Source organism: Mirounga leonina, unplaced genomic scaffold, assembly GCF_011800145.1.
Source record: "Mirounga leonina isolate KUSES-001 unplaced genomic scaffold, KU_Mleo_1.0 Mir_154, whole genome shotgun sequence".
In the NCBI taxonomy this organism is placed as follows: domain Eukaryota; kingdom Metazoa; phylum Chordata; class Mammalia; order Carnivora; family Phocidae; genus Mirounga; species Mirounga leonina.
The window spans coordinates 701,623-726,898 of NW_023270389.1; the positions used below are offsets into that span (position 1 = coordinate 701,623).

Genomic DNA, 25,276 nt, shown 5'->3' on the forward strand with positions numbered 1-25,276 from the left:
AAACTCCACATCTCCACTTTCAGCTGCACAAAGAACATGACATAACTGTCATGGAAAAACAGTGCAGAGAAAGCACGATACTGAGCATACGATGGAAGCTTAGTAAAGACCTAACGCATCAGGTCCGCTTTCCAGACGCTATTTCATGACACGTTCATCACGGCTGCTGGGCATGGGCCAAAAATCATCCAGTGTGCACAGAAAAATTTTGCAAAGCTTTTTAGCGTTGATTAAGGTTAGGATAACTGCTTATATTTTGTAGAATAAGTTTAAGTAAAAAATATTTCACTTCTAGAATGTTGAACTAAAAATAAGTTTAATAAATGAATTATTTGTATATGGAAGATAATAAATATTTGTTGAATGGAACTGGAACTACAGACGCTAAAAATTTGTAAAAATCTTGTACTAAAGATGTCACCCATGAACCAATGCACATTTAAAAAGCTCTATCGGTATTTAAAAAACAGACACTCTATTCATAAAATCGTTGAGATTCAATAAGAAAAGGTTCCTCTCACATTTTTTAAATCAAAGATCACACAACCCTCTGGCTACAGCCTTAACTGAATAGAGAAGCAAGTATTTACTAACCTCTAAATCATAATAGCAGAACAGTAACTAATAACTAGAAAGACAGGCTTCCCTAAAAATTAACCAAATCAACCTTTTTTGTGTCTATAACCGAAGCTACAACAGTGAACTTCTCATTGATGGATCTGGATCCGTCCTGGGCGCCGCCAGCTAACCCAGACCACAGAGGCCGCTCACCGGGGGCTCCTCACAGAACGCCATTCTCATGGGGTTTTATTTATTTTTTTCACAGTAAGTAAATTGGCAATCGAAGTTCACAACAAACCATAAAGATAACGATACTATGAATATTAATTTAATATCTGAAGCAGTAGTAGTTGGAGAAACCTCAGTCTTTTAAGACAGTTTTGTACAGCGAGAACTGGTCTGCTCTGCACGAGACAGACTGCAGGTTTGAGACCCAGTTCAGGCACTCAGCTCCGAGGGGTAGAGATGAGTATATTTAAAATTTACTCCAAAAATACAGAGCAAATCTAATTGGGGGACACAAATTAAAAATCGTTCCCTAACAGCTGAAATGCTCAAAGGTGAAACCAAAGACATCAGAAGTTCTGAATAATTATCCAATAAGAAAACAGTTGTTGAGCTTTGCAAATTTTTCAGATTTTTAAAAAATCAGAAATGAAATCGTTATTTTATTCTACAATTCAGAAGTATAATGATGCCAATGCTTAATTTATATTGCCGATTCTTAAATCAGAGGCATCTTCCTTCCTGTTCATGTTTATATTAAAGATGATGAAAAAGTCCACAGAGACTGAGAAAACATAAACTTTCTTAGAAGGCTGACCGACAAAATACTCTCGTCAGAGTCGTGAATTTTCATGGACTCCAGAGCTGAACCAGGACACTTTCTCCAAGTCATCCATATCCACGTGTTTCCCCACTCTTTGTCCTCTTCCCCAAGGAGGGGTCCAGGATACACGCTCTTCTGGTCCACACGATCATTTTTTATTGCCTCACATGAAAGCCAATTGCATTTCTGTTGGTTTGTTTAGAGACCAGGTATTCCAGGTCATACCTAGTGCATTTTTGGAAAGCCTTAATATTCCTGGACTCCTGACTTACCTTTCCTGAGAGTCACCCCCAAACAGAACACCTGCTCCGGAGAGTGGAGGCAGCGGGTAAAGTATGATTTCTTATTGTAGAAAAGCAACAGGTCCGTAACCAGGTGTCGCGGAATGGATGTCAGGCCAAAGATTCTGCCTTCTAGATGGAGACTCCCACTTCCTCCTGATCACCGTGGGGCGGTCCGGCCCCGTCCCCAGTGCCGGTCGGGGGCAGACGCCTGCTCAGGAGGAGGGGCCTGGCCAGGGCTCTTGCTGGCCGGACCTTAGTGCCCCTTGTTGTGCACGGGGTAGAGTAAGGTCATGTGTTCTGCCCCCTTGAAGGGCAGCTTCTCGTTGGAGTAATAATGTACCACCTCGGGGATGCTGCTGAAGACCGCGCTCGTCTGATTCAGCGTGTACCTGTTGTCTTTGGTCTGGGCCACTATGATGTGGACACATCCTTGACTAGTCCTGAAACAAAACGAGATTGAGGAGGACACGTGAATGAGTGAGCAGGGGTCCCTGCCCCCCAGAGCAATGCCAGCCAGAGTCACCGGCAGGCAGGTTCCCACCCACCCCTGGAATGGCTACAAACTCGAACAGAAAGGCACTCTGGGGGCCCCTGGGGGGCTCAGTGGTTGAGCGTCTGCCTTCGGCTCAGGTCATGATCCCAGGGTCCTGGGATCGAGCCCCGAATGGGGCTCCCCGCTCTCCAGGGGGCTGTCAGAGGCTTTGAGGCCCTCGGCTCAAGGTGGGTCGTCCTTGGGTTGTTTGTCCGTAAAACACACAAGTCATCAGGTGCTGGACCAAAAAGACACACACACACACACACACACAAAGCCCAATCTCCCCTGTCTCCCAAATCACCAACTAGGGCTTATGCCCGAGTATGAGACCACTAGGGTGAGGTTTAAACTCACCCTCCTCGTCATGGGACAAGGACATATGTACGGTTTCCTCTTTCTTTCCTCCCCAAAGAATATATTAATAATAATAATAATAATAAAACCCTGTTTCCTCCTTCCTCCCTTCCCACCCTCAAACTGGAAAGACCGGTCCTGGTTGTGCGTAACGACAGCTGGTACCAAAGGCTCAAGAGCTGGTCCACGAGCCCCCTTTCAGGAACGCGGCACAGCTATTCCTGGTATTGTGTGTCTGGTGGCCGGCCCCACTTTCCAAGCCATGTTGCTCAAACACCCCCAGCCTCTCTTCCCTCCAGTCTGATTGTTTCAGCTGCAGGGGCTCAGCTTCCTCAGGAAGGAAGTGCTGTTAGGGCTCTGACAATGATCCTCCAACACAGTACCGCTGAACCCGCAGAGCAGCGAGAATTTCCATGACACAAAACCCGCCAGGCCCGCCTCGCGCACACGAGCCTTCTCGTACAGTCAGGCAGGGAGCAGCAGCTCAACGTGTCCTCCTTCCCCAGAAGAAACTGCTGTCGAAGCTGCAGGTGGCATTTGGACATCAAGGGATCTGATTTATTAAAGTCCCAAACACTGGGGAATAAAAGGACCACCCAAGTGTCCCGCTGGAAATTCCCCTTTTTGTCAGGGATTATTTCTCTGCTGGGCCTCGTGGAGGGCCTACGTTAGGGCAGGCAACGGACAGCACACGCTGCGTCACTTGGGACGAGAGAGGCCCTCACCATCTCGGGAGACCTGGGGGCATCTGCCTAGTACCGACCCTGCGTTCGGATCCGAGCATTTCCCATGCTGTGGTCCGAGCAAATGCCCCCTATTTTCTGGCAATCTGTACCCTGAGAACCACCTTCAGATATGATCTTTCCTGAGCAGTCCTCTGCCCATGACTGGAAGGGCTGGCGCCACCCGGGGAAGCCCACACGGCTCTGGTACTCACTTGAGTGCGATAGAGTACTTGCTGTTCCCCGACTCGCTGTTTCGAACCAGATAACCAGCTTCTCTGCAGGGCTGCAGTCGGCTCTCGGCCTCCGCTCGGGTGATGGCACCGTGATACCAACTGTAAAGGGGGGGGCACCCACATCAAAACACAGATCAGACGGGGCCTCACTCCAAAACACATTCTCTTTAATGCACTTCTCTTGGAGGGTCAGTAGCCTGACCTAGACCCTGCTTCATGCTCAGGAGAGACGAGATACGGATTTGGGTAATCCGGGATCACGAAATCCATCAGTCATAGAGAGGGAGTGAACAGGACTAGGGTCCGTCGCTACAGGAGAATGAAATGTAAAATCAGGCTCTTGGGATGCAGTGCACTTTCTATTCTGCACAAATGCAGTGGGCTTTGAAAATAGGTCTTCATTAATCAGCCCCAGCCAGATGAGAATTCGGGAACAAAAATAATCACGTGAAATGGGCGAGCCCCCCTCCCCCCACCAGCAGGCTCCCAGCCGTTGTTCGTTCCGCGGGGATGAGGACGAGACTCACGGCTGCTTCGCCAGTGGCAGGGCCGGGTCCACCTTCTCCCCCTCGCTGTGGTCCGGGACGGCCGGCTTCGGGATCTTCTGCGTCCGGCTCCTCGGCCGTTGGTGCTGCTTCACTGCGTCCTCCTTGAGGGAAGGCCGGTCAGAGCCTTCAAACTGAACTGGAAAGAAGGCTCGTCTAACACAGAGCCCACGGGCAACCCATGTGCGCTTCACACAAAAGCCTCCTTGCCCCTTCCCGATGGCTAAAGCGCCTGCAAACACCCGGCTGCGGTCACACCTCGAGGGTCCCCGACGGCCACTGTCCAGGGAGACGCTCTCCTGTCCAATAGTTTCAGAAGGTGAGGGGGTCTCGAGGGCACATTTACCGTGCACTTGTAAACACTTCGAGTTTTGGTGTATTTAGAATAAAAGGCGCAAGTGCGTTTTCATTCTATGAAACCAAACAAGCAGTTTTTACTCTGAAATAATAAAACAACATGCACTTGGAGACGGAAGCTACTGAGCGGCAGACGCTACGGCATCTGGGCTGGACGGAACAGACGTCCAGAGCCACACGCAGCTCGGCGTCCGGAGAGCAGGTGCTGACAGAGGGCTGTGGAAAACAGGACTGAGCCAAACCACAACGGACTCAGATGTCCGCCCTCACGTACCTCACCCTCTGCACCCACCCTTGACGTGGCCTGCGCTGCTCATCACCAACCTGGCTTTACCGGTGGAGGGAAAACACATCCCTGGCTTTTTTAAGTCGAAGGAGAAGGTCCTGCGGCCAGCCAGGCAGGAAAACCGTGTCCTGGGAGGAGCGGAAGCAGGAACACCTTTCCCACCCACTGCCCCTCCCTCACTCTACACACACACACTTAAGGAACCGGTTCCTGGGGGAGGGCTGCTGACACAGCCCACGAAGAGCGCCTCACAGGCCCCCAGACGCCTCCGTCTGTGAGGCACTGGACCCCAGACCGCCATCGGGTAGGTAGGAATTTCAAACGGTTGAGGAGTAGCACTGAGTCGGGTTAGTGAAAGCTGACCCCAGTCTGATCACTGGAGCGGCCGGGAGGCACGGCAGCGACCAGACTGGGATTTCTGAGCGGTGCAACCTCAGGGCCTCGGCCTGGGCTCCACGCACGCGGGGTCCTCACCCGACAGCGCCCGAGCAATCTGCTCCTTCTTCCACTCCCACGGCTGCTCGTACTCGGCCGCCGGCCGCTCGTCCTCCGCGGGCAGCCGCGCCCTCCGCTCGGGGGCCCCGTCCCCAGGCTCGTAGGGCGTGTCGTACAGCTGGGGGGGCTTCCCCAGGAGGTCCCTGGAGCTGCGTCTCTTGGCCGCAGCCTCCGTCTTCGTGCTGTTCTCGCCCGGCTCACAGGGGCTGTCGAGCAGCTGAAGAGCCTTCACCAGCGGATCCTTAGAGCCTCGGCGTCGGATTTCTGAAAGACACACCAGAGACAGAACCCTGACAGAAACGTGCCACGGAAGCGCCGAACGAACCGGGGCGGCCTCCTGCCGGCCGGCCCAAGGGGTGCCGCGTGGATGCCGGTTTGCCCGCGGGCCCGGCGAGCAGCAGGCCCCCGAAGACACGTTCCACACTTGGTGGGAAGCCATGTGGCCGCCGGCAACCTGCTCCCCGGTCTCAGGCCCCTCCTCTGCCTGGAGTGTGGTTCGCCTGCAGTTCCTACACCTTGTGGGAAGGCTGAGACCCCCGTCCGCTCACAGGCGTCGACGGACGGCTCACTGTCTCCCCAGCACCAGCCCACACGGAGGGGAGAGATCCGGACGCCGGACAGAGTTCTGGACTCCCAGGCAGCTTCCAAAGAGAGGAAGCCAGATGCACTCACAAATGATCCTGCGGGCATAACGACAACAGTGAGCACCCTCGATGTGCACCCCGCGGTCTTCACAGCTGCCCTACAAGGCGGTACCATTATTTCCCTAATTTTACAGAAGGGAAGGCTGAGGCACGAAGCCGAAGGAAGCCGTCCTCACCCAAATGTGGCAGAGCCTGGATGTAAGAGCAGGAAGCTGGACTCTCCAGGGCTGCACTTGGATGGACTCCAAGTGGAAGAGAAATGGAAGATGGGTTCACTCTGATAGAGAAGGTCACTTCCAGAGGAGGAAGCTGCGTGAGTGCAGATACGGAGGGGGGACCAGAGAGGGCTTGTTCCCATGAGGGGGAAGCGAGAGGTGAGTTCAAAGGACACAGGCCAGGAGGGACGATGGGGTGGGGAGGCTGGGGAGTGGGCACGCCAGGCTCCAAACGCACACGTGTGAAAGGAAGGATACACGGTTCACACTGTCGGCCTGCGCTACGTCGTGTGTTCTTCAACAGGTCGTATCGATTACATTTGCGTTTCACTGGAAGTTAAGGATGCAAAACCCAACCAGCAGCCACAGCGGGAAGGAGCGGGAGCGCGGGGACGACCAGCTCGCGGTCCAGAGGCCTTGGCAGGGGGCGTGCTGTGGTTCTTCTAAATGCCCAACGGGAAGCCTTCAGTTCCCCCCGTCAAGAACCTTCTAAGCACCAGCACCTCAGGGCACCACTCAAGCCCGCGAGCTCTCCATGGTCTCCTTACACAGCGCGGGCGGCTCGCACGGCCTGGGACACCGGCCACGACCAGACCACCTTCCTCCTCCAATTTCTTCTCTTCACACCACCGGCCCCATCCCCCCTCAAAACCCATTCTCGACTCCACCCAGATGGAACTGCTGACGTTCTCTGCACTTGCTGTCACGCCCTGTGTCCTGGGGACCCCCGCCCGCGTCTCCTCCCCTCTCCGGCCCACCCCCCTGCCACGGCCCCACGGCCTGCCGCTCTGGGCCTGCCCTGCTCCCGGTGCACAGACTGTGTGGATGTGTCTGCATTTCCGGAGTGGTGGAGACTGCCGGGCAGGGACCATCATGTCTTACCTTCGGGGGATACACAGTCGTGCTAAGGACTGACTGGGCAGCCGGTGGGGGAGGGAGGGAGGAGCCCCCCAGCTGTGCGGATGTGGGGCTCAGAGAGATGAAGGTCATGGGTGCACACCACAGAGCTACCCACAAATAAATGCAGGCTGATAGTCTGTGAAATTGAAAGCAACCAGCAGAGAAAAGGAGAGGGTCGAAGGCGGAGCGGAGTAGCTTCAGCTCGGGGCGGGCGGAGGGGTGTCCAGGTGAGCAGGGGAGGGTGGGAAGAGCACAGTGCCGGGAACTTAAAACGTCAGTGGCACTCGGGAGGAGTTACTGACTCCTGTCACGAGGAGGGGGCAACAGATGAAACATTCAAGGGAAAGTGGGAAAATCAGGACACTAAATTCATTAGGTTCTTACCCTGGATGGGGCCCTAACCGCAGCCGGGTCCAACCCTGCACCCGATGCCCGGCCCCTCCATTTAGCTGGTCTGGGGCATGGGGTTCTCATGGGAAGCAAAGCCTGAGAAGCACTTGCACGCTCCCTGGTCCCCGGGGCCCCCGTCTGAGCTCCTCCAGCCCTCCACAGCCATCCTGTCTTTGCTAGCTCCAGGGCAAGGAGAGGGGTTCTCCCTGGGTCCAACCCCCACCCCTCCGCATCAAGGTGTGGGAGCTCCTGCCCCCAGGCCAGGACGGTGCCTGGGGCTGTGTGAGGCCCCGCAGGGTGCTGGGGCAGGAGGCTGCCTGTCTGTCCACGCCTCTCGACTTTCAGTCCTACGCCTCCTTTACATTATTCTAGACAAAGTTATGGGGAACGAGAAACACACTCTGCTCCTGGTTCAGTAAGATAGGGCTGGAATCTCTTAACAAGAACGTTTGTGTAGCACTAAGAAAAAGGAAAGAGAAAACACAAAGGAATTCAAAGGGTGAACTTAGAAACTGTACGTTTCTGATCAAAACGGTTTGGACGGCCTGGCGCAGGCGGGGGTCACCTTTCCCACAGTCCTCGCCTCAACTCCGTCCCAGCTGATGGAAACCGAGAGTGGATTCCAACCTTAAGACACAGGAGTCCTGCCCACAAGGAAATAACGTGTGTGTTGGGATGATGTACATTCTTCCCACACGTGTGTTCGCGTGAGGTGAGGACCTGCCCTCCTGGTGCTTGGGACGGGCTGTGAGCCCGCGGCGGCGCTCGGGGGAGGCCCGGGGAGCGCGGGGCCAGCAGCGCTCCTCCCCAGGACGGCCCTGGGATCGGCGGGATCTGCAGAGCATCATCACCTTTAAAACAACGTTCAGTTAGGGGAAACCAGGGCTTGAGCGCGGGCCGCCGCCCCTTCGAGGGAGCAGCCTCCCCCCAGCACCTGGCTGCCCCCAGCCTGCGGCGCCGTAGAAACAGAAACAACCGCGGAGCTGCGGGCCGACCTTCCTGGGGGAGAACAGCCCCTGACGTGCAGGCCTGGCTCCGGGAGGAAACGGGCCGAGGAGGAGGAAACGGCCAGAGGAAGCTACGCCCCAGCTCTGCCGATAGAGGCCATTTACCGCGGCGACAACAGAACGCGGCGGCGGCCAGATAAACAGCAGCCGGCAGGCCCAGCCGCCCCGAGCCCGCGCGAGACGGAGCCCGTCCTTCACTAGGCTGGCTGGGTCGGCCATCACGGTTCCTCCACGCTCGTCTGGAATTCTCTTTGAAAACACGATTCTCTCTGGCGTGTCTAAATAAGGGCGACATGCTCGGGACACACATGCACTAGGCGTGTTACCCCAGCGTCTCCGTGAAGCCGCGTAACGCAGTGAGGAGCGCGTGATCCCATTTTCACAGGTGAATAAACCGAGGCCGTGTTTGGTCAGGGGAGCCGCTTCCTGCCTCGATGCCCCAGAGTTCACGCAGAAGGCGAATTGTGTTTCTGCAAGCACCTTTCCCATCCATCTCACAACGCTTGCTAAACGATCAACTTGCAGACTCGCAGGCTGTTTTTCCCTCAGAATCAGAAAAGGGCTGTTTCTACTCACATCTTTTATTCCTACTCTCGCTTTTGATTTAAAATGACAAATAGGGGCGCCTGGGTGGCTCTGTCGGTTAAGCATCCGACTCCTGATTTTTGGCTCAGGTGGTGATCTTGGCTCAGGTGATCTCAGGGTCGCGAGATCGAGCCCTGTGTCAGGCTCCAAGCTCAGTGGGGAGTCTGCTTGAGATTCTCTCTCCCTCTGCCCCTCCCTTAGCTCTCTCTGAAAAATAAATAAAATGACTTGAATATTTTCTTATCAAATAAATCTAAATATCTGAACAAAAGCAGATATAATTCAGGAGCCCTGAAATTTAAGTTCTACAAGGAAAGTATAGACACATTAGATAAATCAAAAAATCTTCTATATTTTTTTCATAGTGGATTTTTTAAATGGACACCCCAACATTGAGGTTCTCCTTTAGATTTGACTATTTGAACAAGCCAACAAAATCATTTGTAGGCAAAAATAAAACTGAAAACCACCTGAGACAGGATACGGCGAGTAAAAGCGGACGCAGAAGGACCCGATGCCTCTCCCGTCCATGCAGACACGGCGTGGAACGGGTCCAAACTCCGTGCCCTCACTGCGGGCCAGGCACTTCTAACACCCTGCACAGGGCTGCAGGGTCTAGGCAGGTGGCTGGTAAGCCTGGCGCCGACTTACAGGATGCCAGCTTTGGAAGCAGCTTTCCTACTGAGTGACGTGGTCTCGGGACCGCTGAAGACCCTTCCTGTGGAGCTCCTGATGCTAAGTTAGGGAGACTGTTTCTGCTAATGGTTTAGCTAAAATGTTCCTGCTCCTTTAGCAGAACAGAGAGGTTTACACTAATACTGCCTTATATTCATAATCCTATCTCTTTATGAACCATCCTTTGGGTAAATCTAAGGGAGAATTTATTTATAAACTTATAAATTCTTAGCTTTCAAAGTTAAGAGCAAAGTTTTGGGGGGATCCAGGGAGCCTGGGTCCCACAGTGATTGGGCCATGGGAGAGTCGTAAATGCCTTTTCTGTTTCTTCCTCTGCTCCTCACGCAGACGGTGACTCTTACCCTGACTTCACGGCACTCGCTGCACTTTTCAAGGACACGTTTTCTTGTTTGTTGCTGTTAGGTCTGTTTGCCTCCTGGGTTGTAAGGTCGGTCCCTGAGGACACGGGTCACGGGGGTCTTGTTTCCTGGATGCCCAGAGCCCAGCACAGGGCCCGCTACATGGTAAATAAACGCCTAAGAAGCATTTGCTGGATGTTATAAAAGAACATCGCGAACAGTGTTGGATCAGGTGGGCTCCCCTCACCGTGCGGGGACCAGCGAGGCCAGCCAGGGGCTGGTGTTCGCTTGCACCTCTCCATCTCCTGAAAAATGCCGAAACTAAAGAAAAATCCCTAATGTTCTCAAGAAATAAACACTTCTTAAATGGGACATGACCACCAAGCATACAAGGAACAAACTGAACAAAAAAATGTAGAAGGTTTAAAAAAAGCAAAAACAAAAAAACCCCAGCAGCAAATCTTTTATTTCCAGCTTCCGATCAACTCACTTCCTGTTATTCTGCCCAGCTGTGGGCGCGCGGGGAGAACTAGAGGTGTATTCTCCGCACTGATCGAGAAGGTGCTTTTTGATATAGGTTTTAAGAGACTTTAAAATTCATGGATTTTCTTAAGACAAAATAAGCTGGCAATTTTTTAAAAGTTAGTAACTTAAATGTTTAATAAGTTTGAAGTTATTGAAGTTATTCTCCAGTTGAATACATTAATCTTATATTCCTAAACAAATGTATTCACATAAACTGTAAACGGAGACTGGCACTTAATAAATGCTCCCATATTAAAACCATTATCATTACATTTATTTCATGTTGGACAATTCTGATTTTTCTTGGTAGGTCTGGGTGGAAAGATGCCTTATATAAAGTGCTTTTGCATCCATCGTTTCAAATGTGTCCACACAATCTGGAGTGGGGAGATCTTGGTTCTACTTGCTGCTGTTTCTTAAAAAGTCTATGAGCAAGTCAGAATCTCTCTGATTTTATACCGAGGGGAGAGGACCGGAGTCCGCGAGCACACAGAGTCTTATGGGGATTATGTTGAGGGGGGGTGGAGAAGCAGGGCATTTTTTCCCTATTATCAATGTGGCCCCACAAATAAACAGCTGGGACAGTGTAGATAAATTACTTATTCCGGTTAACGAGAAAGAGAAGAATAAAAACCAAAGGACAAAAGAAAGATAAGTCAAAATTATCTTTTTTTTTAAAGAATATCTTTTTTTTAAAGAATATCTTTTCCCTCAATTTTATGTAAAAGTAAATCTCTTCCCCTACTCCTTTCAAGCCTCTGATATTTTTTTAAAGTTCTGACTAAGTTCATTTTCACTTCCTTTCATTCACAGATTTCATTAGAGGTCACAGTCCAGTGACCTTCAGGGTCATGGCCTGGCCAGGGTACGCCCTCCCCCGTGCGCGGCCTTATCTCTGGAAGCAGGGAAGCAGGACACGGCGCCCCTTTCCTGCGATAGCTCATTTTCATTCTGAAGCCTGTCCTGACCCTTCCAGGATGCCGAGTCCCCTGTACTCACCTCCTCTGAGACCAGCCTGCGGGTCCTGCGCCTGAGAGTTTTTCAGTCTGTTTCCAAACAGGGGAGACAGTCTGGAACGTGTGGCCAGTGAGGCCTTCCCCAGGCATGAAACACTCAGACAAGGGTGCCATGGGTCAGCGCTCAGAAATGCATTTTTTCATTATGGATTAAAGAACATTTAAAAAAATTGGGTGAACAAACTATTTACTCCAACTTTCACAAATAAATCTAAATAACTTAGTTCATGTTATTTTGAAGTATCATTTACACGAACTTAGAATTATGGATAAAAGGGAAAAGTTTGATACTAACAATGAGAGGGTGATTGCTTTGCTGAAGCTAGAACTGTTCCAACTTGAAAGGTCACAAGATCAGTTGACTTTGGTTTTAGGAGGTCTGCGTGGCGTGGCTTGGCTCACACCAGGGATTAGTCACTAATTCTCTTGCTCCAGTACCGTTGGGCTAGCTTGTTGAGAAGTCAGTTTTCCACCGTAACACAGAGGATCATGTCACGTGCGCATCTTCTAACAACATGAAATCCCTTGGCAGAGATTCACAACCCCTATTTCGGACGTAAGAGATTTCAAAGCAGCCAAGAAATGCATATAAACAATCTCCACCCTGAAGGTCACATTCTAAAGCAGGTCTGCAAACTCACAAGTGTCGTTTTGCACAGAATTAGGAAAACTTTAAAGACCGTGCAAATTCTAACACCGAAGGATACAAAACCAGAAAGGAAGGTCACTAGAGATTTTGACCTTACTCTTGGGCCTGATTTCTGTTTCTTCCAGTCAGCAAGGTCTGACTAGGCCACATCATTGCTCTTCCCCACTGACGCGGGTCAGTACCTGTCCCCACCAGTGTGTGAGACTCCGCCCCCGGGCGTCCCAGTCACACACCTGTTATCATTTGCTGCGCGTCATAGGGCTCCATGTAGCCATCATTCTCTCCTGCTCTCTCTGCGTCCCTTTGACCTTTCGTCCTTTTGGCATCATAAGGGTCAGCATAGTCTTCTAAAATGATGACCTTAAAAGAACCAGAGAGGAGACCTGCCAGGGTTATTACACACCCGGATGGCCATGATATCAAAATAGCTACTAACGATCTGCAGACTCAAAAGAAGTCAAGACCTCCAACCACCTTCGCATGGTGTTCTCACTGGCTCATGTCGTTATCCATTGTTCATCTGGTGGACAAACATCTGATTTATCTTGGTGGTCTGACTGGCAACAATTCACCCAGAGTGCTGTTCACCCCCCAGCATCTCTCCATGCCTGCTCTCTCCCCAAGAAGTAATGCATTTGCGGGGGGCAGTGTGGCAGGGGTGGGTGGTGGGGAGTGGAGGATGGAGGTCACTGTAGAGCAAAATGAAATGAACAGGTCTAGCACCTTCCCTGGAATGTTGGTCTTTTTAATGCCAACCTGGTGGGCAATATAGACCCAAGTCAGTTGGTCCCCCAGTGCCTACTGAGCGTCCACCAGCACTGGGGAGACACCGTGAGGGAATCAACCTAAGACCAAAGCTGCTCTGGTCCTCAAGGGATCTGCAACCCCTCCAAAGGGAACTTCCTAAGGAGTCTAAGAAACAGCACTAAACAGCACTGAGGGAGTTATAGGTTCCATAATTCACAGGCAGACAGATCCTCCCAGGCTACAGTCAGAGTTTTGGTCGGTATTTGCGGCAGAAAGCATTGAATCTTCCAAGAATAGAAAGGTGCCTGGAAAGGTGGTGTGTGTGATCGGTTCTACTCTGCAGCTGCTGGGTGACAATGCTCGGGAGCTGAGCTTGACAGGCTCTTCTCAGCGGGGAACAGTTTTGTGGGAACTGTATGGGGACAAAAAAGCACATACTTGCCCAAGAGCAGTGTGACACGACAATAAACAGCTGGGATAGTATGAACTCAGTACTCCAGCTGAAGAGGAAGACAGGAGTAAGAACCAAAGGGCAGAGAATGTTAATCAGAATTACGGGAGGAAGCCCCAGGTCCTGCTACAGTCTGACTACGCTCTCCAAAGGGTTCCCGGAGAAGCAGAGAAGCATCAGCCGAGCCGGCAGGGAAAGTTCAGATGAACAGGGAGACATGGGCGGGCGGGGGGAGCCTGCCTGGGAGGAGACGGCCTAAGAAATGGCGGACATCCAGAGAGAGGCCACTGCAGAGCACCCCCAGCTCCATTCTTCTCACTGCCCCCGACGTGTGCCCCCCCAGGGGCTACCAATGAGTGCCCCCCACGTGTGCCAGGACAGAGAGGAACGAGGGGCGCAGCACTCAGCCCTTGGCTGCGAGGTGCTTAGATCTGCTTAGAAGGAGTCAGTCAGGGAGACCACGGGCTAATTCTGGGCGAGCTGGGTCCTTGCTCATCTCTCTACCTCCCCCCACCCCGGGGCCGGCACAGCACAGGGCCCCTGTCAGTATTTGTGGGAAGAACGAGTGGAGGATGAAGAGAAGGGCCCAGTGCAGACACATAGGGTAGGTGCTGCGGGCTCCTGACTACACGCAGGGAGGCAGTGTGTTTGGAGTCTGAGCAAGAGAAAGCTGAAGTTCCCACAACAGGAGGTGACAGCCTGGGCTGGGTCTGGAAGCTCCGTCTGAGCTCTTCTCTCCCTTTTTGCACCCAGAAGAGCGAGTTTAAAAAACAAGCTATCAGGGGCGCCTGGGTGGCTCAGTGGTTAAGCGTCTGCCTTCGGCTCAGGTCATGATCCCAGGGTCCTGGGATTGAGCCCCGCCTTGGGCTCCCTGCTCCCCAGGAGGCCTGCTTCTCCCTCTCCCTCTCCCCCTGCTTGTGTTCCCTCTCTCGCTGTGTCTCTCTCTGTCAAATAAGTAAAATCTTTAAAAAATAAAATAAACCAAGCAAACAAAACCCAGCTTATCTCTGTAAGGATGGAGTGGGTCTCCTCACAGGGTCACACTCCTTTTCTTAACTGCCTCGCACTGGACGGCACCCAGAAAACCTCTGGGGTGTAAGAGGCAGGAAACACCTTCTCTCCTGATCTGTGGCTTCCTCAAGGGCACTTCCTTGTCCCATTCCGTACCCTCTGCAGCCCTTGGAGCCCTGGGCGGCTTCTCCTTGGGCTACTGCCCAACAGACGTTCACGGATCGGATCAGAGGGGCTGGGACAGCCGTGAGGGGGCACCTGCCCGGGCAGTGGCGCTTGAACTCCCACCCTAGCAGAGGAGGGGCTGGGTCCCAGCCGGTCCCTGAGGCTCTGAAATCCATACTTTTCCTTCTGCTCAAGAAGCGTAAATGTATACACAGATCTGGCTTGGCAATCCCCCTGGATTTCAAAATTAAAATAAACCGCATTTATAAGGAGGTCAAATTTAACAAAGCAGGAATGACTCATTCAATTACTCTTCTGAACGGCTAACAGAATTAAATGCATAGTACCTTTCCAAAAAGTGCCCCATCCTTAGAAGGAGGATTTTTCAAGATGAAAACCAAGACCAAATGTAACGACGTGAAAGGGTCCCTTAAGTGTCGCCAGACGTTGCAGGACGCGCACCCTCACCTTCCCTGACGCGTAAAGCGGCCTAGGGCTGAGCAGGTGCACTCTGCCCCCGTCTCCGTCCCGCTTGGGGCACGCGGCCCCGGCGAGGCCGCGTTCTTACCGTGTCTGGCTGCTTCACCGCCTTGCCCTTGTCCAGTTCGGGGCCCAGCGAGGCGGGCGAGGAGGACGCGGAGGACGCGGACGAGGAGCTGCTCGTGCTGCTGGCGCTGGAGCTGGTCTTGCCGTTCTTCTCCTGAGTGTCCACCTTGATGAGCCTGCTGATGTAGGTGCGGCAGCCCGCGCTCCTGGCCACGCCCCGGTGCGGCTCGTCCTCGGCGGCCCGCGAGTTCTTGCGGCCCTTGCCCGCGGCCGCCTGGATCAGGCCCTGCAGGCTGTCGCGGGGCGGCCGGCTGTCCCTGGCGGCGCCGACGCCGGCCCTGCCGCTCCCCAGCTCGGCCGCCGAGCTCTTGCGGCCCTTGCCCGGGGCCGGCCCCGCGCCGCCCGCCTCCGAGTTCTTGCGCAGTCGGCCGCCGCCGCCACCGGGCCGGGCGCGCTCGGACGCCGTCTTCAGGTTCAGCGGGAACTCCTTGAACCAGCGGGCCGCCATGGGGGCGGGCCGCGGGGCAGGCGGGCGAGGGGCGCGGCGCACACGCGGAGGGGCGCCAGGGGCCGCGGCCGCCTCATTCCCCGGGGCTGCTTCGCGTCCCCGGCCGGCCGGCGCGCAGCCCGGCGGGGTGGGGCCCGGGGCCGGGCTCCGCGGGGCGGCGGGCGCGGGGCGGCCCTGCTCTTGCCCCGAAGCCGGACAGCCCTGCCCACCCTCGCCGGGGAGACACGGGACGGCGCCGCGCCGGGCCGCGGACCGACCCTGGGCGCGCCCCTCCCTCGGCGGCTGGCGCCTCCGCCCGGATCCGCCGGGGTCGGCGCCTCCGCCCCGGGCGCGGGGGCGGGGGCGGGGGGCGGAGACGAGCCGCCGCTGCACGTGCCGACCCGGGCTCCCCGCGGTCGCGCAGACTCCCGCGCCCTCGCCGGGCGCCCCTGTGCTTCGCCGCGAGCCTGGCGCGCCGCGTCCGCGCGCTGCGCTCGCCGCAGGCAGCCGGGCCGGGCGCGGGGGCGGCGGAGAGGGGGCGCTCCCGGGCGCCCGTGCCGCCCCCCTGCCTTCCGGCTCCGCCCCGCCCGCCCGCCGGCCTCGAGGAGGCGGAGCGCACGGCCCGGGCGCGGAGGCTCGGCACGCGGGCGGCTGGAGGGCTCGCCTGGCCCGGGGCAGGTAGGGCGCGGCGGTTCCGGTCCCCGGGCTGCGGGGCGAGGGGTGGCGAGACCGGGGCGCTGGGAGGCCGCGGTGGAAGCCGCACCCCCATCTCCACTCCGCGGTGGCGGGGCGCGCGGTTGTCCCCGGGGCAGTCGCTTGCTCGCGTCAGGTGCGTCTGCAAAAGTTTTGGTGGGGATGGTGGGTGGGAGTGGACAGCAGAGACTCAATCTCTGCAGAACTGGGGGCACCTTACCTTGAAAGAGGCCGCTGCAGTGCCCCTCCCGTTGCGAAGCCATTGCAGATTTTTTTAGCTTAAAAAATCTAAACGCGCTGCGGAGGCTCACGTACTAAGTGCTAAGTCCTCACACATGAGCCTTGGGGACGGGTCGATCCCGGCCCCCGTCAGCTTCATCTGCGTGAGCTGTGCTGTGTGGGATGGGGTGGCGAAGGAAAGCTTGCTTACGGCCGTTCTTGGAAATGTATCCTGGCTTTTTCTTAGAAGGGCTGTACTGAGATATAATTTACGCACCATAAAATTCACCTTTTTTAAGTGTACAGTTCAAAGGTATTTAGTATACTTACGGTTCAGCCATTACAGTCTAATTCTGGAACATTTCCACCACCCCAAAAGGAAACCTTGTGCTCATTAACAATTACCCCGTCACCTGCAGCCCAGTCTACTTTCTGTCTCTACAACTTTGTCTATTCTAGACTTTTCACATAAGTGAACCATTGGGTCTGTGGCCTTTTGTGTCTGGCTTCTTTTCCTTAGCATCATGTTTGTTTGTTTTTAAGATTTTATTCATTTGGGAGAGAGAAGAAATGACAGCACCGAGCAGAGGGGAGAGGCAGACTCCCCTTGGAGCAGGGAGCCCCACCCAGGGCTGGATCCCAGGACCCCCGGATCATGACCTGAGCTGAAGTCAGATGCTTAACTGACTGAGCCGCCCAGGCGCCCCAGCATCATGTTTTTGACATTCATCCACGTTGTAGCATTTATCAGTTCTTCTATGTTACCAGATGATGCTGCGTTGTGTGTATATACAATATCTGATTTATCCATTCATCCATCAGCTGATGAACGTTGGGGTTGTTTCCACTTTTGGCTCTTATGAGTAGTGTTGTTGTGAACAAGTCTTTGTGTGGACATAGGTTTTAATTTATCTTGAGTAGACAACTAGGAGTGGAATTGCTGGGTCATATGGAATTCTTTGTTTAACTTTTTGAGAAACTCCCAAACTGTTAAAGGGGCTGCAACATTTACATTCCTACCAGCAATGTGAAGGTTTCCATTTCTCTGTATTCTGGACACTTACTATTGCCTGTTTCTTTAGTTACAGCCCTCTGAGCGGGTTTGACTGGTATCCTTATGGCCTTGACTTGCATTTCCTGATGGCTGAAGAGGTTGAGGGTCTTCATGTGTTTTTTTTGCTATTTGTGTATCTTTGGAGAAATGTCTATCAGATTGTCTGCCCACTTTTTAAAAATTTTTTAAATTAATTAATTTTTTAAAAGATTTATTTGAGAGAGTGTGCACGTGTGCAGAAGGGGGGAGGAGCACAGGGAGAGGGAGACAGTCTTTTTTTTTTAAATTTAATTTTTTAAGATTTCATTTATTTATTTGAGAGAGAGCACCAATGGGGGGGAGGGGTAGAGGGAGAGGGAGAAGCAGACTCTCTGCTGAGGAGGGAGCCCGACTCAATCTCAGGACCCTGGGATCATCACTTGAGCCCAAGGCAGATGCTTAACGGCCTGAGCCACCCGGGGGGCCCCAGAGGGAGACAGTCTTAAGTGGACCGGACAATGAACTGAGATCCCCACCTGGGGCTCCCACGACCCTGAGATCACGACCTGAGCCAAAACCAACCAAGAGTCGGGCGCTTAACTTACTGCACCACCCAGGCGCCCCATTTGCCCACTTTTTAAATGCTTTATTGTCTTCTTGTTGTTGAGTTACATGAGTTCTTTGTATAGTATAGGATACTACTCCAGACCAAGCAATAGAATGGAAGCTCATGACTTTGAGGTTCTATGGTCTAGATTCAAACACAGGCTTGTCCGTGACTGAGCAGAGATGGCATGACCTTGGACACATTGCCAGGTCTTCATCTCTGAGCTCCAAGGCTTCACCTGCACTGTGAGTAGCATTGCCTAGCTCTTAGGGTTTCCATGAGGATTAAATGAGACTGTGAGTATTCACAGCTTAACGAAGCCCCAGCAGACCCTTAAAGGCATCTTTGAAAGACTTAGGGTGGGCCTTTGCTTGGGAAAGTGGGTGCCAGCCCTGTTCCAGCCCACAGATTTTCCAGGGGTTACTAGGAAATTGGTCCTCATGCTGCAGCCCCGATTCTGCCCGTGAACCTCTCTATTCATCCATACCCGCGTCTTCCGATCACCTTAATGACTTGTAGCTCTGTTTCCGTGTGGTTGCCGCTAAGCACTCACTTCCTCCCACAGCTGGGAACGATTTAGAGGAATTACCACTTTCTTTCAAAATTTAATGTTTTAATTTATGTTTCTCCTAAAATAAAAAAAAAATCCCTTTAAAATGACTTTGACAGCCTTCTTCTCTGTAGGAAAAGAACCAAGTATTTAGAGTCACAGACCTGTTACCTCAGTCTCTTTTATTTTTTATTATTTTTTTAAAAAAGATTTTATTTATTTGACATAGAGCGACACCGCGAGAGAGGGAACACAAGCAGGGGGCAGTGGGAGAGGGAGAAGCAGGCTTCCTGCGGAGCAGGGAGCCCGATGCGGGACTCGATCCCAGCACCCTGGGACCATGACCTGAGCCGAAGGCAGACGCTTAACAACTGAGCCACCCAGGCGCCCCCTCAGTCTCTTATAATCAGAAGCAAGTCATGTGATGTCCTTGAGGTTTGCCTTTTCCATCTGTCAAATGGGGAAATAATCCTCTACAAGGTCATAGGAACGCACCCATGAACTCTGCACAGAGAAACACAGCTGCTCTCTAAAATGTGGCAGGTGCTTTGAGTGCCGTATGTCACACCCTTGGGACCTCTGGCCTGGGTGTTTGGATTCCCGCGACCCAGGTCTCCGGGCTGCGCTCAGAGCTGCAGTAACATATTTCCTCTTTTTAGTGTTTCAACAACACAAGCAACACGTCTGTCGTTCTGAAGTCTGACATGGGTCTCGCTGGGCAAAAATCGAGGTGTCGGGAGGTTCCAGGGGAGACCCGAGTCCTTGCCTTTCCAGCTTCCAGAGGGGCCTGCACTGCACTTCTCAGCCACACCTTTCCCACTCTCCAGGGCCCCTGCGACTACGTTAGGCCCCCCCATCGTCTGTTTTATCAGCTGATAAGCAACTCGATTTCCGCTTGTCATGTGACCAAACATACCCATGGTGTGATATTGTGGTTTATAATAAGAAATATATATTTGGTCTTTGTCCTCTTCCTGGCACAGAGCTCCTAAAACCCATGGAATTGGGGCGCCTGGGTGGCTCAGTCGTTAAGCGTCTGCCTTCGGCTCAGGTCATGATCCCGGGGTCCTGGGATCGAGCCCCACGTCCGGCTCCCTGCTTGGCAAGAAGCCTGCTTCTCCCTCTCCCATTCCCCCTGCTTATGTTCCCTCTCTCGCTGTCTCTCTCTGTCAAATAAATAAATAAAATCTTTAAAAAAAAAAAAAGAAAAGATTGTGTGGTTTCTGTTTCCTGGGTGTAAAATTCTATACTTATTATCAGTTTCAACTTTTCAGTTTTATTAAAATCTTTTAGGGGCGCCTGGGTGGCTCAGTCGTTAAGCATCTGCCTTCGGCTCAGGTCATGATCCCGGGATCCTGGGATCGAGCCCCCCATCGGGCTCCCTGCTCCATGGGAAGCCTGCTTCTCCCTCTCCCACTCCCCCTGCTTGTGTTCCCTCTCTCGCTGTCTCTCTCTCTGTCAAATAAATAAATAAAATCTTTAAAAAATAAAAAATAAAAAAATAAAACCCATGGAATTTCCTGTGATAAGAGCCCTAAGGGTGTCTTTGGTTATGCTAATGAGGTGGCCAGGAAGGCTACCAGGTAACCTAAGGATGGAGGCTGGTTGCCAGGGCCCCAACCCTGTGATTGGAGGCCCCCACACACACCAGGGAGGGGAGAGGGCCTGGAGGTCGAATCCATCACCAGGGCCAATGACTTAATCAATCATGCCTGGGTAATGAACCCTCCATAAAAACCCCAAAAGACAGGGTTCTGAGAGCTTCCTGCTGGTGAGCGCATGGGGGTTTGGGGAGAGTGGTGCGCCTGGAGGGCACGGAAGCTCTGTGCTCCTTTCCACAAGGATTTACCCTCTGCATCTCTTCCACCTGACTATTCCTGAGTTCTAGCCTTTCATAATAAACCGGCATTCTAGTAAGGAAAATGCTTCTCTGTGATCCGAGAGCCGCTGTAGCGAATTAACTGAACCCAAGGAAGGGATGGTGGGACCCTCCAATCTATACCTGGTCAGCCAGAAGCACAGGGGACAAGCTGGGCTTGCAACTGGTGTCTGAAGGGTGGGGGTTGGCCATCATGCACTTGACCTGTGGGGTCTGATGCTACCTCCGGGGAGACCTTGCCAGAATGGAGTTGAATGGTAGGACACCGAGCTGGGTGTCTGGAGAACTGTGTGGTGGTGTGAACCCCATTCTCCCCACATTGGACTGTTGACTGGAAACCTTAGTATGTCCCGAGGATTAGGACATTGGCCACTTTGGGGGGTTGTTGCTCTGCCTGCCACAACCCCTTCAGGAGTTATGTGATGGCGAATCGTCCTGTCATCCTGTCACCAGCTTGGCAGGAGAGCCTGCTGGAAGGGACTGCGGCATGTGAGTTGCTTCCTTTTGTTGATGAGCAATCCTTCTTCCACCCCACAGCCTTGCCTTTCCCCTGTGCCTGCCTCACTGTGCTGGAGCTCAGGAGTCACCCCCGGCTTTGCCCTACATGGGCTGTAACTGTTAGCGACTGAGAACGCACAGTCGGGGGCTTCCTGGCTCGGAACCCGGTCTGGCAGGAGGAAGGGCGCAGAGGCTCCTGCAGGGTTCTGGGCTCGGGGCCCGGGAGGCCGAGACCTGTGTGCGGCGGGTGCTGGAACAGCAGGACTTCGCACCCTCTGCTGAAGCGCTCGGGAAGAGTGCGGTGTTGGAGGGGCAGGGGTCTCTGGTGGGTCAGCCTGGGGCTCGGTGGGTGCCGGGACCCTCAGTCGGTATCCCCTGGGTCCCCGTGCTCTGTGTCTGTTCGGGCCTGAAATGTGGGGCCCGTCCAGCCTCTGCCCGGCCCCCGTCAGCCGTGTGCTGGTTTCCCGAGGCGTTGCTCCCGCGCCCCGGCCACGGCGCAGACCCCTGCCACTCCACTGGGCACCTGCTCCTGGCTCCTGCTTCTCCTGTATTCCTCCCTCCTTCCTCCCCTGTCACCCTCCGCCGCGCCGGAGCCGTCTTCCTCAAGCCCCGAGGGGCTGATATCACCTCCCCGGTTGAAACCCCTGAGCCCGGCAGAACACACCGTGAGCTCGATGGGGCGCTCCCCCTGACTTCCTGCCTCCTCGCTCACCACTGCCCACGCAGAACATGCAGCTCCCCGAACCAGCCTTTGCAGGTGCCGTCCGTCTGCCTGGGTCGTCTTCAGCCTCCCTCATGCGCTGCACCCTTCCTTCTCTCCTCAGCTTCACGTTAGCTCCCAAACACCCTATGGCCCTGAAACCCTTCCTTATGATGTAGGAAAGATGGGAGGGTTCGAAGCCCGACGGCCAAGGAATAATTCTTGAGATGTCTTTTGTGCAAAAAGGTGGTTTATTAAAGCACAGGGACAGGACCCGTGGGCAGAAAGAGCTGCACCGGGGTCATGCGGAGTGGCTGATTATATACTTTCACATTGGGAGGGGGTTAGGGATAGCGTCAGTCTCTAAGGAATTTCGGAAACAAGATTTCCAGGACCTTGAGGGGGGCTAGCTGTTGTTGGGAGAAGGTCATTTATTACTGTTTAGTAAAACCTGAGGAGTCATGAGACCCTCCAGATGTGTATCGGTGGGTCATATGCTTGGGGATGATTGTCAACATGTTATCTTGGGGGTTTAGAGATAAAGGAAGTTTCCAAAGGAATTTTTTTTATTTTTAAAGATTTTATTTATTTATTTGAGATAGAGAGAGAGAGCCTGAGAGGGGGGAGGGTCAGAGGGAGAAGCAGACTCCCCGCCGAGCAGGGAGCCCAATGCGGGACTCGATCCTGTGACTCCAGGATCATGACCTGAGCGAAGGCAGTCGCCCAACCAACTGAGCCACCCAGGTGCCCCCAAAGGAATTTTTAGATCTTGAAGTAGACTTAAAGGATCCTGAGGGGGTGCGCAGTTCAGTAAGGTTGCCTTTTGCTCTCAGCAAAGTATTAACATCGAGGCAGCTGAGTCCCTGGAGGAAGGTCACTCTGCCTGTTTCAGGGACTCGTCAGTGGGCTGCAGGGCGTAAGGAAATCTAATCATTTTTCTTCTGCCTTTGTTGCCCACATCACTAAGACGTCCCTGAGGGCCCTGGATTGCTGGTGTGCTCTGACCCCCAGCCCCAGCCCTTCCACCTGGAAGGCAGTGGCGTTCGCCTCAACGCTTAGCACTGGGTTGCTCCCAGGACACGGCCAGGTGTTTGCCAAATGGTTGGGCACGGCATGAGCATTTACTGTTCACAAGGGGAGGAATGTTTGGGGGGGTGTTCCCACTGAAGAAAATGTGTCACTTATCACGTGCTCTGACCTCTCTAAAGCCCCTAAACTTACGCCTCTGTACGCGGTTTCTCGTCTTAGGATCCAGGAAAAGAGAGAAGTGTATGTTGGCGATCTTCCGCTGGATAGCTCTGAGGTTCTTCAATCTGTGAACAGCGCTTATCTTTGCTTGTCCCCCATATGACTTATTATTAACTTGCCAGTAACTTAATTTTGCCACTTTTTTTTTTTTAAGATTTTATTTATTTATTTGACAGAGAGAGAGACACAGTGAGAGAGGGAACACAAGCAGGGGGAGTGGGAGAGGGAGAAGCAGGCTGCCCGCTGAGCAGGGAGCCCAATGCGGGGCTTGATCCCAGGACCTGGAATCATGACCTGAGCCGAAGGCAGACGCTTAACGACTGAGCCACCCAGGCGCCCCTAATTTTACCACTCTTAAAAGATATTTTAGAATGATGACTCTGCACACTGTTGCTGGTTGGGGGCGAGGCTGACGAACCCTTCGAGGTCTGCCGTGGGCTTGGCCGGTTTGGGTGCAGAAGGTCCTGTGTCCTGCGAGCTTTGTCCCTCCTCCCCATCCCACGTAAACCTGGGGGGAGGGGCCTTGTCGGGGTGCAACCGCCAGGCCTCGGGTCATAGGGAGGGGTGCGTTTCAGCCAAAACATCACACTGTCTCATTTTGAAACGAATCAGTTCAATCAGTTGGCTGTGTGCTTAGAGAGTAGAGCATAAGCAGTGGTGTTTGACCCCCAGAATCTTCTTGTCTGTGTGGGGAGGCCAGGCCATCGAACCTGAAATAATTACAGAGCAACTCGAGAACTTGAAATTTGTAATAAGCGCATCTGAAATACAGAAGAATGGAAAACGGAAGTGTCATCTACTGAGTTAATCTGCCCCTAGCTTTTTTTTGAACATTTTTATTTTGTACATTATGCAAAATATTGTGCTTGGGGCTCAGTATGCTTAAGACAGATAACCTAGTTCTTGCCCCCTGCTCAGAGTGGGATGTAGGATGAGAGGAACTAACCTTTGTGGGGCCCTGGCTGCAGGCCAAACATTTGTCAAGAGTTTGCTGGTCTTGGTGCCCCGTTGCCAAGCGGTCAAACTCAACCTTCTCTGCCCAGTTGTACCTTATTCCTTCTGTGCCACGTACTGTATTTTCATTATCAGGCCAAATCGGCCTGATGCTGCGATGGTGTGGTGTTGTTAAATTCCTATGACAGCTCTGGGGGTGGCCGGTGTCTCTGTCTTGGGGGTGAGGCGCTGGAGGTTGAATCCTCAGCCAAGAGCTGAATGCATGTCCTGTTGCCCCCAGATACCAAACCACATAACCAATAAGATGTGTAAATAACTTGCCATAATAAAAGATGGACTTATCATGTTTTTATCTGACAAAGAGAGAAGAAAATGGCGTTGGGGCACAGAGCATGAAGTAATTCATTTTGACCCGATCAGTGAACTCGTAGTCAATCAAAGGGGCGGGTTGGGGGGACACCTGGCACCTGATTGGGCGCTGGGGCCGACTCCCCTCCCTTCTTGGTGGGCTGGTCCCACCTGTCACTTGACAGTAAGATGGGACAGGAGCCCCTGTGGCATCGGCAGCGTCTGGGTGGGGGCCTCTCCAGGGGTCCAGTTGCCAGACCTGGTTCCTGGGGCTTGCTTGGCCTTGCCGTCCTCCATCGTGGCCTCGTTTGTCCCCTTGCAGGAGCCTTCCCCACAGTGCTTGCTGTCGACTTAGAAACACAGAGCAGCCACATTATTTTATTTTATTTATTTGTTTTAATAGTCTCTACACCCAACATGGGGCTCAGACTCACAACCCTGAGATCAAGAGTCCTACGCTCCACCGACTGAGCCGGCCAGGCGCCCCAGAGAAGTAGGATGTTAAAGGGAAGTTTGTGATTATAACATTACTGCCCTGTCAAGGGCTGTGAAGTGGCTGAGACTTCACCGATCGGCGGCGACAGTTCACGGCTGCTGGTGGAAGGCGACGTGTGCGATCAGAGCGCGGGGCGATGGCTGGCTCACAGCAGCGGGCCTTTTTTTCATTGTTTTAGCATTTCTTTTTTAAAACTGAGGTCACCGTCTTAGATAAAGTTCCGCGGTTTTCAGTGTACTCTGAGGCGTGCAGCCGGGACTGCGAGGCCCGAGCACGCTCGTCACCCGCAAGATGAGCCCGGGCGCCTCTGCCGTCCTCCCGCCCCGCCTCCGGCCACTGCCCACCCCCTCCCGTCTGTGCGCTCCCGTCTGTGCGCTCCCGTCTGGGCGCTCCCGTCTGTGCGCTCCCGTCTGGGCGCTCCCGTGTGGGCGCTCCCGTGTGGGCGCTCCCGTCTGTGCGCTCCCGTCTGTGCGCT

At 53.5% G+C, this 25,276-nt stretch overlaps 1 protein-coding gene across 1 annotated transcript; it reads right to left on the minus strand.

The window, feature by feature from the left end:
- Positions 1-537: 537 nt before the first annotated feature.
- SHE (Src homology 2 domain containing E) lies at positions 538-15,777 on the minus strand. The gene is made up of 6 exons (XM_035009688.1): positions 15,112-15,777; positions 12,403-12,529; positions 5,184-5,468; positions 4,049-4,205; positions 3,501-3,620; positions 538-2,114 (listed from the first exon to the last, which is right to left on the minus strand). Exons 1-6 carry the CDS (start codon positions 15,595-15,597, stop codon positions 1,928-1,930), a joined length of 1,362 nt encoding a protein of 453 aa, XP_034865579.1. The 5' UTR covers positions 15,598-15,777; the 3' UTR covers positions 538-1,927.
- Positions 15,778-25,276: the final 9,499 nt, after the last annotated feature.

What these genes read in the sequence shown, in the direction of transcription:
- SHE (XM_035009688.1), bottom strand. Translation starts at nt 15,597, where the DNA reads ATGGCGGCCCGCTGGTTCAAGGAGTTCCCGCTGAACCTGAAGACGGCG. An exon ending in CGGTGAAGCAGCCAGACACG is followed by an intron (nt 12,530 to 15,111) that starts GTAAGAACGCGG and finishes GGTTCTTTTAAG; the next exon opens with GTCATCATTTTAGAAGACTA. An exon ending in AAGTACTCTATCGCACTCAA is followed by an intron (nt 2,115 to 3,500) that starts GTGAGTACCAGA and finishes GTTTTGTTTCAG; the next exon opens with GACTAGTCAAGGATGTGTCC.